General features: G+C 25.6%; 1 protein-coding gene across 1 annotated transcript; it reads right to left on the bottom strand.

Moving 5' to 3' along the window:
* Positions 1-7777: 7777 nt before the first annotated feature.
* LOC112591230 (probable phosphoserine aminotransferase) lies at positions 7778-13057 on the bottom strand. The gene is made up of 9 exons (XM_025334987.1): positions 12837-13057; positions 12668-12741; positions 11018-11145; positions 9678-9793; positions 9452-9613; positions 8613-8707; positions 8325-8494; positions 8006-8263; positions 7778-7922 (listed from the first exon to the last, which is right to left on the bottom strand). The coding sequence occupies exons 1-9, from the start codon at positions 12850-12852 to the stop codon at positions 7808-7810; spliced, it is 1134 nt and encodes a 377-aa protein (XP_025190772.1). The 5' UTR covers positions 12853-13057; the 3' UTR covers positions 7778-7807.

Raw genomic sequence — 13057 nt, 5'->3', positions numbered from 1 at the left:
TATGATATACTAAACAAACGTTTTCGAAAATTAATAAACCATAATTTTTATTGCTGTCTGCAAATTTAACACAATGATTTATGATAAAACAAATATATAACATAATACTGCAGTGCGTATGAACTGCATCTACCGCGATATACGCATATTGTTAATAATATTCCACACTATATTTAATATAAATGAATACGTGTAAACTATAGGTAATACTATTGTAATATAATTTGTATATCACATATATTGCTATCACCATGGATTAAATTTTAAAAAATGTATAAATATATAAAACAAATGTAACTAAATTGATTATAATATTATGATATATTTATGTATATTAACATAAATAATGCAATTATTTTAATATTCAGAAGTTGTTTAATAAAACTCATATTAATTATTACACGTGAAAGCATAATTAGATATTGATTTAAGTATTCTACAGAGTACAGATTATGTATTTAATATATATTTACAAACATGTGTACGCACTTTAATAACATTGTTAGGATTTAAGGGTAACAATTGGTATCTACTTTTCGATTTATGAAACAATTGTTTCATAAGAATGCTCAAGATAATATGTTTTACAACATAAGTGTATACGTCAAAAGATTTAAGTATTTACTACCTGCCCTTCTTCCTTTCATGTTTGATGTTTACTATATTAAAAATGATTAACATTTTAATTATTTAATTAGTATTTCAATTATATTCAATTTGACCCTCCTTCTCAGAAAAATATAGGTAATGTTTATTTGTATTTATTTATATTGTTCAATATGTAGTGAAGTAGCATAATATAATATTATATAATAGTACTCGTAAATAAACACTTGCATATCTTTCATTATACAAAGCTTATAATTGAAGTGTTCTTTTTACCAATATGTATTGTATTCATTGTATTTTTAATTATTTTCTAAACGTTCGTATATTTAAATTAACTTTGTCATAAGTAAACACTATGGCCAATAAGAGATGCCTCTATATTTCCCTTATTTAGAATTTATTATTAAGCATGGAAATGGGTTACAAGTATTTTTATATTACTCTGTATAATTCATAAAGACCAGAAACAAATTTATGAACAATATTATATGACATGAATAATCTGGATCAATAATTTGTCATAACTTAAATTAAACATTGTTTCTTGTTGGAAAATTGGTTATTATAAATTTTTAATTTTTCAAGAATTCAATTTTATAATGTGAACAATTCTAAATACATCACTTACCCAATTTATCTCATCCTGAGAGTAATATTGCATTTTCATAAATGTATTCAATAAAAATTTATAAATTAAACACATTTTTGCTGTGATACAAATTTAAAAACGCTTTATACGTCTATATATATTGACGGAACTCTTTATACTACACTAAATTTTTTAAATAGATGTTTATAAATTATAATACATGATCATATGAATAGTCATTAGAAATTACATTAAATACCACTTGTTGTTTGTTTATTAGCCAAAAAAATTATATATATTTCATGTTTAAAAATTAAAACACAGCCGTGAAAAATTTGCGATTAAAAATGTCCTCAAAAATATGAGAATAGATAATTATTGATTAATTATAAGAAGATCTAAGATTTTTAGAATAATATTTTTATTCAAACCTAGCTTACAACTTTCTAAAATTTTTTTTTCCTTTGGGACGAGTATACAATATTGTTCTACATAATTGTTAGTCAATATCGACAATATCAATAGTAGATATTTAAAACAAGTCATTGACGTAATTTGGAAAAGTATTCGATTTTTGACTAAAATACAATATAGTTAATATTATCCACAAACACAAACACTGGTACATGGTATATTATGTTTGTTATAAAATAATAAAAAATAGTAATTATTCCGCTAGTTGGAAATAGAATGCACAACAGACCCGCTGTAGTTATAGTTATTTAAGGAAAAAATAAAACTGAGTAGTGATTTGCTGTATGGTAGGTATCGTGTACCTAATACCTATACCTCGTCATTAAATAAGTCTGTATAAGACTGCTATATAGACGTGTTAAATTTGAATTATGCAATAAAAATCCCTGAAATAAAATCTCCAACCCTTAGTTGAAAAATTCCTCAGAATACAATATTACTCACCACTGTATGAAAAATTGTATTTATTTTTAACTACACAACAATTTACATATTTTTATGGTTTCAATGAATTTATTAATAACTTAAACTGTAATACTTATTACTTATATAAACTGTATTTTCTAAAAATGTAATCAAATAAGAACATTTTATCTGGAATTTTATATTAAATTTCAAGTTTTTATGCTGAATAATAAACATTTTATAACACTTATGTACAATATTGAAATATTTTGAAAATCATATCATTTTTATAAAATACTAATATAAGTATTTGGTGAAACATTTTACATAAATATTGTTTTTAAGTCTTTTTGTGTTAAAGTTTTGAAAATTGTGCAAAAAAAAGAATCTGAAAATTAAATACTTTGAAATTAATTAAAGAAAAACTAATATAAGTACTGGATTGTATACTGCAGGTTTCGCCTAAAGGGTGTGTGTGTATGTATGTAAGTGTGTGTGTGTATGTGTGTGTGTGTATGTGTGTGTGTGTATGCGCGTGTGTGCGTGTTCGGTCGATGAGCTAAATATTTTAGGTATCGTATATCTATAGATGCAGTGAGTTTTGTAGCGTTTAAAAGTGGTCCGGACGTTACCAGGGGCAACGCGTGTTTAACTGCATAGGTATCGTTTAACATAATAATATGTAGGTATATGTTATGTAAAATTAAGTTATGAGAAATTATATTTTAGTTTATAAACGTACCTTTACACTCTATCGTGTTGTCCATAATTTGTTGTGTTGTTTATCTAATTAAATTATGTTAGTAAATATATTTAGAACAAATCAAAGGTTAGCCAGTATGTCCTTTTATAGTTTTTAAGTTTTAAATATTTTTTTTGTCAGCAGCATAATATTGATAACTATTTGACCACTTATGATCTCACTCGTTGGTTAAAAAGGCGTTAGTGTAGAGATTTACTAAACCTCTGACACCCTCGATGCATGAGGGTTCTATCACTGGACAGCCTCCCTCCTCACACTATATTAACATGTAAATATTTTTTTTTAAATAAATCCTATTTGCTTACTAGATACAGATTGTAAATATTCTACTTTAAATAATAATAATAATAAAAAAAAACTATATGTGACGAAAAATTGGATATTTTTCAACTTAACTATAAAACCTAATAAGTGATATGGCATATTATAAAGATATCTAAAACGTTTACTGTTTAGTCAATTAAAAAATTGAGATTCTAACACATTGAATTAAACCGCGAATGGTGCAGTACAACATAAAGACACCTTAGTTCTAGGTGTATACAGGAAATTCAGAATTTCGCATAAAGACAACGGCGTTATATCTATTGGCTACGTCTGAATTAAATACTAAAAAAATGAATACATTTGTAGAACAAAATCTTATGAAATTTTGTTTTAATAAAATATTACATAGTGTACAATTTGAACGATTCAGTTTATGTTTATTTTTTTGGCATACAATTCAAATGCACCACATCTATCAGGGTGGAAAAAAATTCTAAGCTCATAAGCACCATGTTTTCTGCGAGTCATCTTATTATTTATTGTTATTAATTATTATCATTATTATTATTGCGATTAAGATAGAATCGCAGCATTTTAGCAGTAGGTTAATGCGTATACCTACAACAGATTACAAAATCCCATTTTGAAAAACGGTTTTGTAGTAGAGGAATGTATACACATACATAGTGTCATTAAATTCACCTCATGTTACAAGGCGACGATGTAACGAGAAGCGCCGTTTAAGCATAGAAGAAACTACGTTAACGGAATATCTAATTTTCATTTAATTTCCACCAGAATTCATATGTTTTCTGTATCATAATAACTTATTTAAACTTCGAATAACAATGTTTCTACTCGGAAGTGAACGGTACATCAATGAGTATTAACATTTTTTGCCACGCGCAAAGTTCGTTTTTATTTTTTTATTTTTTAAAAGTATTACGATGTTAATTTTTCTACAAATAATAAATTTATACCAGCTCTTCACTCAATCGCGCCGGTCGTCCAATTGAAAAAGCCACGGTTGATTTACCATTTATGTACCAATAGTGGTATACACATTGATTTCACAGAGGTCTCGTATAAGAAATCTTTTAGCCTTTCGACCTAGTTAATATTATCATTTTATCCTCTGAATACAACAAATATTTATAACGTATAGACACTCTGTGTTTTAAGAATGTATATGTAGATAATAGATACTAATGTACAATACATAAAGCTATAGGTATATAGATATACATTTACTATATATCAAATATCGTTTGTATAAAATTTAATCATATTAATTTAATTGTAAGCTACTGTATCGATATACATGTTACTGACGCGTCATTTATGCTGCATTCTCCGATTTTTGTTTAAGTCAGAAGAACACAGGAATGTAGAATACGAGTATATGCAAATCATTGAAATAGCTAGTCAGTCGAGTTTAGTTCGTGAGATAGAAACAATAGTCATCTCTGTATTTTTAAGTGATATTTTTAATTTGATTTACTATAGGTAAAATAACCTACCTTATAGATAAATCGTAATTTATTCAATCGCTTCAACTCGTACTCCGCTACACCTGTGATCTTCAAATACTACCCTCAAGAACAGGGTTACTTAGGTGATAGTGTACTGTGTAATTATATTAATATTGAGTCATTTAAATAAACCTTTTAATACGTAGCTATAGTATCGTTTCTATTGTGTTAGTTTATGAGCGTAGGTCATAAGTTTCTAGGACCTGTAAAATATAACTTAGAAAACTTTATTTGTATCAATTCAACAACCCGGTCCTTGAGACCGGTTCGTGTAGTGGGAATAGCTAACCAACTACTCCTTAACTGGATAGAATTAGATATAAATATCAATAGCCACTTTGTTTTATTAAACGGATGGGTGTGTTGCACTACGTATCTCAAATGTAATGGAATAGATTTTTAATTTATTACTGAGAAACTTATGATACGTTTTTTTGTATTATTAAATATATTTTTTATTTTATTTTAGTTTAATAGTAAACAAATATACTTCGTTTGATAAACTCAAAGTAATTTTACTATAAAATAATATACATATCTCATATAGCTCAAAAATCTATTGATTTTTCAAAACACCTATATAATTTTTAATTCTATATGGTCATTACGTCTTTACAAATGTGAAGGTTTATAGTTTATTTAAAATAGAATATTATTTAAATCACTATAATATCATAGAAGGAATGTCATACAATGCCCAAGTGTACAATTTTACATCGATTTTTAGTTTTTGATTATAAAATGATTTCAGCATGATTTTTTAGTTTAGTATAAGTATACAGTTTTATTGTACTTTAACACACTTAAATAATATAAAACATTATATGGTATTATACGTACTAATACGTACTTTATAATTTATATATAATGTAAATGTAATAATATAAGCAAGAATGAATATAGCTGAAGGAATACAAATTGTATCCACATGATTTAATATTTTTAACATACCTGTATAGTACGATGGTTCTATTATTAAAAAATTAAGTATTTATAATATGTATAAAAATACATAATAAATTATTACTATGTATTCACTCATAATGAAAAAAAAAAATACGTACATATTGACCGACAATAACAATCTATTCGTATAATATAATATTAATATGTATACGTTATTCATACCTACAAATCTCGATGGTCATAAAATATAACAGAATACAGAATATTTTTACAAAAAGCAAGGTTCTACTTTATTATATACTTTATTGGGGTCCAAATAAAAAAAAACAGAGACCACAGTCCCTTCTCGTTTTTGAAAGAATGTTTAAATAAATAATTTCATGGTACTATTGTGTACTTTGTAGATAATTCATCTATCCATAGACTATTCAATTTAAATTTCTTCGATGACATTTTTTTTTATTTTGATGTAATATAATGGGTACATTTTTTGATGATGTTGAAACAGTCGAAAAAATAAAAATGTATTTTCAATACATTATTTGGAATTTAATTCTTTAGTATAGAAGTGAAAGAAAAAGAAAATATATATTAGTGAAGTATAAAACTTAAATATTAATATATATATATAAGAATAACAATAAGTTAATAATTATTATTAAAAATTTGTTTTAAATTTTTGTTGGTAGTATCTATATTACTTTAATTTAATTTAACTAAGAAGTAAGAAAATGATTTTAAGACTTAAATACTTAAACTATAGAAATGTGGATCAACAATATTAAAATTAAATGTACTTAAAAATGTATTTAAATCATACTTGTTGCACTTGTGTAACCATTTATGTAGGTGTTATAAAAATATAAGTAACGCGTTTTTATTTTCCTTATAGTGATTTATAAATATAATATTTTATGATTAGGTATATATCATCGAATAATTTTATCCGAATTATAATAATGCAAAAAAATATATTCTATCAAAAATTTTTAATTTATAAATCTAAACGACCCATGCAGCTATAATTTTTAAATCTTAATACTAAACTATATCTCAAAGTCAAATACCTAAATTTGGTTCATCTGACCTCTATTATTTTTTTTATTATTATTGTAGCCACAACAACGAAAATTATTGACTTTCAAAGAAAAGGATTACATAATTTTCATCTTAGTACAATATTAAATCAGGTTATATAAATTAGTTGATTTTAAGTATTCGAGGATTTAACCTCTATTATATAATAATTTAAAAGTTAAAACTAAATAAGAAATCAAAAATTGTTTTTGACATATCAATTTTACAAGTTACTGAAATGTTTTAGAGTAAATACTCAGATAAGTTAATTTTGGAAATTTGTTTTAAAATTATGATGTATAGAGTTTTAATGGAATGTTTAATTAAAGCGATTGAAATTAACTTCAAATTTAATACATAGGTTATTTCATTAAAAATGTTAATATTATTTAATTTAATGATTAATTTGGATTGATAATAACTTCTATATATTACATTTTAAGTGCGATCACTTAATACTTTTTTGTAAAAACAACCCAATCCTACGCTTTAGAAAAAAAGAAAAACCAAAATTCAATGAAAAATAAAACTAGAAATTCACTATTATATATAATAATTATAAGCTCTTATAAATTGTAAGAGTGAAACTTAAATACTAATAAACAATATGATTATTTATGTTTATACATGTGTCCTCAAGTTTCAAGGTTTTAAGTAAGTCTATAAATTCATTATTTTAGTCCCACTTTTGCCTCCTGTTGAAAATTGTGTTTTTGAGAAACTAAATGCTAATTTATTCCGTTATTTGGGCGCTACCCGTCCATGACATTGATTTATCCTTTCAACCTCCTCGGTAATAATAAAATATCCTATTTCGCTAAAAGCTCTCTTTTTCTCGCTCCCACTTATTCATTGTTTATCTTTCTCGCTTATAAAACTGTATATTTGTTTGTTTGTCACTGAAAAGCAAATCAAATAGGAATACAATATATGTAATATGTATATATATTATATTTTACGTCTCAATTTTTTTTTGTACTGTGGAAGTACAAAAACTCAATCCTGTGGTATACAATTACTTGAATATACACTAACTTTTAAAGATCAGATTTTCAAAATATTATTTTCATATTTTCTGTTTAAACTTTAAAGGAACTGTAATTTCTCATTTTCTTCGTGATGTCGACAAAACGAACAAAACAAAAACAAAGAATATATATTAAATATTGAATATTTTAATTATTTTTAAACGGAATATTGTGGATTTCGTTCTTGAAACTTAGTCATGAATTCAACTAGAACTGCCACTTCATCTAAAGTCATAGCATTATACATGGCCGCTCGAATTCCTCCCACCAATCTGCAAACAAACAAATAATTAAAGTGTAGTTTTAAACCATGTATAAACTAATATGAAATACAAATACAATAATTTTTAAATACCTGTGTCCTTTAAGCTGTAAAAATCCTAAATCTTGTGCTTCTTTAAGAAATTGCTTGTCAGCCTCAGCTCCCGCACTTAGACAGAACGGCACAGTAATGCGGCTTCTAGAGTTCTTAGCCACCGGACATGAATAAAAACCTCGAGAATTCTCTATGGTTTTGTATAAAAGTTCGCTTTTTGCTTTTGAGTTAGCTTCCATAGCAACAAGACCTCCTTGATTTTTCACCCATTGTAATACAAGTGAAAATATATAAACTCTATTTAAATTATAAAACTTTAAAAGTTATTTTCATATAAACATATTTAAAATAAACTCACATTAAAGTTGGAGGTGTATTAAGTAAAGAATTCTCTTGAGTGAACAGTGTGTAGTCGAAGACTTGTGGGCAAAGCGGGCTTGGTTTTCCGAGAAGATCCTCGCGTATAATAATTGCAGTTATACCCGCGGGACCGAGATTCTTCTGCGCACAAGCTATCACCACGCCAAACTTTAAGTGAAATAACAAAATTAATAGGATTACATGTCTTAAACCGAAAAGGTGATACATCATCATTGAAAAAATAAGACTGTCGTATTCGATTAAATATTATATTGAAGTAATTTACCTTAGTCACGTCAAAAACCTTCGTCATAATATTGGATGACATGTCACACACCAATGGAACGCCATTTGTCTCCGGAATAAAAGGAAATTCAACTCCTTTGGAAGTTTAAAAAAAAATTATTTATGTTAGATATTATTACACATATCCGTACATATTTTATTGAACTAATTACACATTTATTTCAATTTTGCGCTAATATTAATAACGTTTAATTGAAATAAATAATTTAAAAATAATTGAAATGATAATTACTAATTATTAATTTACCATAACATATCTACAATAATCAAAAAAAGAGAAAAGTACGTAACAGTTACATTTTTAAATAGCTTCAATAACAACTCATAAAGAACTTAGTATTAAATCTTCAAACTTTGTTACCTAGTAAAAAAAAAAAATTAAAATATTTAGGAAAATATTTTACAAATCGAAATCCTAGTTTATCAGTTTAGTGAAAATTTCAGTTATCTAAATTTATTTGTTTTTGAATTACACCTACAAAAAAAACTAAATTGATTTTGTCAAAGACTAATTTTGCGTAAAACTTCCTGTTTTTCTTATAAATAGTATTATTATTATTATTTTTTTTTTTTTACATAGTTAGGTTATTAAGTACTATGAATTTTTAGTTTATAGTTTAGACCTGTTAAAGGACTAAATAGATCTATTTTTTATCAGAAGATCCCCAAAAATAAACTGAAAATCAAAGTATTAACTATTTTAGTATAAACAGATAAAAAAACACATACATCATTGTAAAATCAACACATTCATCACCCCACTCAAAATCTAAAATAAAATAATAAAATATATACGAGTAGTAAATAATAAATATTTACCGTTCACCGTTTCATTATCACAATAATACACATATGCAGCTTCTGGATCTAGATTCCATGTAGATTGATCGGGAATCCCATTAAATTTTTCCGGTTTTGGAAACACGTGTCTTACATTTAAGTATTTAGATGCTTCTTTAGCAGCTTTAGTAGACCAAACGCCTGTTGAATAAAATATCACAGATTATAAAGTATATATTCATAAAATTAAAATTAAATCAATTACCTGTCAAAATGTAGTCGGCTTTTGTGCCCCTGTGTAATAAGTTCAACGCTACTGAAGCAAAAGCACCGGTTCCTCCTCCTTGCATCAACAATACTTTATAGTTTTCTGGGATATTACTGTAATATAAATTTTATATATGTAAAAAAACCATATTAAATTGAAAATTTAAAGATTCTTAGGTAATAATAATTTAATATAAAATAAAAATAATTAATAATAAATTAAGATATAATTTTGGTAATATTTAAAATGAATATATATTACTGTTTGAGAATATGCACAAAACGAAACATTCATGAACGTAAGTAGTTATTAGTTATATTATAATAATTTACAAAACATTAATGAAAAATAATCACTGTCACAACATTTTTAAATTAAGTTTTATAAAATGTATTTTTATTTTAATCTCAAAAATCATCAAAATATTCATTAAAAATATACACTTATTCATCAACAATTAAAAATACACAGTCAAATATGCATAAAAAATTACTTGCCTATATTATATGAAAAAAATAAAAATATTTTTCTTTAACTATTTCATTTATCTTAATTATTTTACTTCATTCAATTTTACATGTACTTATGTATAAAAAATGACAATATTACAGCCAATACTTTAATCTAACCTACCCACTGACCAAGAATAAAAATTAGTACCCTCTTTATGATAAATTCACAGCTTAATATAAATTTTAGATTCATGAAAAACATTTACCGAAATGCTTGATGTTCGATAAACTATCATTAAATTCACTAAAAACTTAAAATATGGTCTTATAATCAAAAATATGTTGTTTAAGCCCAAAAATGTTAAAATATACAGTTATTATATATCAGGGGCGGCCAAACGGTCAATCGCGATCGACCGGTCGATCGCAAACAATTTTAAAGTCGATCGTGCTAGAATTTATTTTTAGGCTGCGCACACAAAATTAATTATGGTGGTATAGTAACTTAATAATAATAAAAAATTTTTTATCGAAGTCGATCCTCAAAGGTGAAGTATATTTTTAGTAAATCGCGGTCGAAAAAAGTTTGACCGTCCCTGTTATATATATAGTTATTAGTTATTATCCATGCATTTATTTTTTTGAGAAGATAACCTATGTCTACTTAAGCACTTAATTGATACACGTAATGTAATCGAAATAAGTAATTATTGCACTGGTTTCACAACTACACGCGGCTGTGAAACAAGGCTTATTTACATTATTAAAATATTCTAATAAACAAAAACTAATAATATTGTTCCCGCTGTTCTAAACCAGCACACATATGCTTTGATATAGAAATATGTATAATAAGAATAATTAATACAACGTATTTATATTTACAGTAATTCTCTGTATAACTGAATAGCTCGGTTGTTGATGGTTGTGTACTCGGATGACCGGTGACTAAGTTCCATAACACTGATTCCGCAACCACAATCCAAAAGTTCGTCTTTGACCTGTTCCAGAACCTAAATACGAAAATAAAAATACATTTGTAGTACCACCATTTCCTTACCGACGTATGAGATACGTAGCTCACATAAAATAATAAATTATATAAAGGTTGTTTAATTACAAAATAAAAAGACTGGCAAGTTAACTAATTTTTCAAGTCAGAAATAAATTTTCTTTTTATTAACTAGTAAAAATTACAAGTTGAATAAAAAAAAAGTTACTTAACTTAATTAAAAATTTATTAGGTATATTTTTTTGAAAAAATAATAACAGAAAGGCTGACCATAAAAAGATATAACACTCCTAACAGAAGTTATTAATTAATTAGTTAAATTTTTAAGACATCCGTAATCTTTTTGACATTCCTTTAAATAATAAATTGAGTTGTCTGGTAATGTTAATGTTGAGAAATTTTAAATTAATGAGTTTTGATAATATGTAATTTTCTATGAAAATTTACATAACATTGTATTTATTTATTTATTTATTTTGTCATTTTGATCTATATTAAAATTGATGAATGTTGTATTCAGCACTTTCACAGTTTAAAATTTAGTATTTACAATAAATACTGTATCCTCATAAACGTACTTTTGCTGATATTTTGCGTGAGTTTACAGATTATTTTGCAATTTTTGAGGACAATTAATTTTTTCTTTTTTATCAATAAAAACAATTTGTATATTAGCGAAATATTGCGAAAAATTATAAAATTCATTGACCAACTTATTGAGGGTCTAATTCTTTTTTTTTATCCATTCGTATTTATTTTTTTTTGTAATGAAAACAATTGTTTAATGAAATGGAGATAACATATAAAATTATATATTATGTTCCCGTTTTTTTTTCTATAAAATCGATTATTTTGAACTATAAACAAAATATATATTTTAAACCTAAGACGTGTCATAATTTATCCTGAGAAAAAAATTACTCAATGTCTTAACGTAATTATAAAATTAACTAGTTAGTTACTTTACATGTCTGTATAGTGTATATCATGGAAAACAATGAAGTTAGAAGTCAAATTTAAAAAAGTAACTCATTATATAACTTAGTTAAACGTAACTTAACTTGTTAACTTATTTATTGAACAGCTTAACAAAGCAGTCATTTTTTCAGTAATCTTAAGTATTTTTGGAAAAAAAATATTTTGAAGTCATCACAACACTACATTTTTTTGAAATACTATTTTATTTATCATTAAAAAAAAGAATTTATTAAAATTATAATAATAGATATTACAAGCATTTACTTGTTTTACTTGTTCAATGAGTGATATTGCATAGGGATACCTAGTAAACCGATGAAAAAATAAAATAAAAATTATATTGATAAAAAGTAATAAAATATTTATTATTATTATTTTTTTTTTTTTTTGTAAATGCTGTATTCTAATAACTTCAAACTCAAATTATGAATAAATAAATTCGTTTTTAAAAACTCGTCAAATCGTAGAGAAAATTACTATTTTGTGATAAGAGAATCGCCCCTTATACATGAGTTCCCTGCATCGAGTATATAATGATAGTCTACCTGTTTGGGGATCTTGGCCGGTCCGGCTCCGAAGTTGATCACTTGTTTCAACGAAGACTGCGCCATTTTATGTCCTATAAATTATAATTAAGTAGATAATTATGATTGTATAGATCCTTATAGGTGCACTTCTAATGAGTAGTATTAATGGTTTAAGTTCAGGTATTACCTGCAATATTATTCATACAAAAGAAATAAGAACAGATCTCACGAAATACAACGTCGACGAGCGCGTGGCCGTAGTGACACCGACTGAATGAGCGGTCCGATCGAACTAACCTAACCGGTTGAAAAATATGACTGACCGTTGTGTGTGTATGTGGTGTGTGTGTGTGTGTGTGTGTAATTATATCATACTCGTTTCTCCGGAGAAGGAGGATAAATAAATCG

Source organism: Melanaphis sacchari, unplaced genomic scaffold, assembly GCF_002803265.2.
Source record: "Melanaphis sacchari strain LSU unplaced genomic scaffold, SCAv2.0 Contig12_pilon_pilon, whole genome shotgun sequence".
Lineage (NCBI taxonomy): Eukaryota > Metazoa > Arthropoda > Insecta > Hemiptera > Aphididae > Melanaphis > Melanaphis sacchari.
Note: the sequence above shows the minus strand (reverse complement) of the source record. Positions and strands in the feature narration are given on the sequence as shown.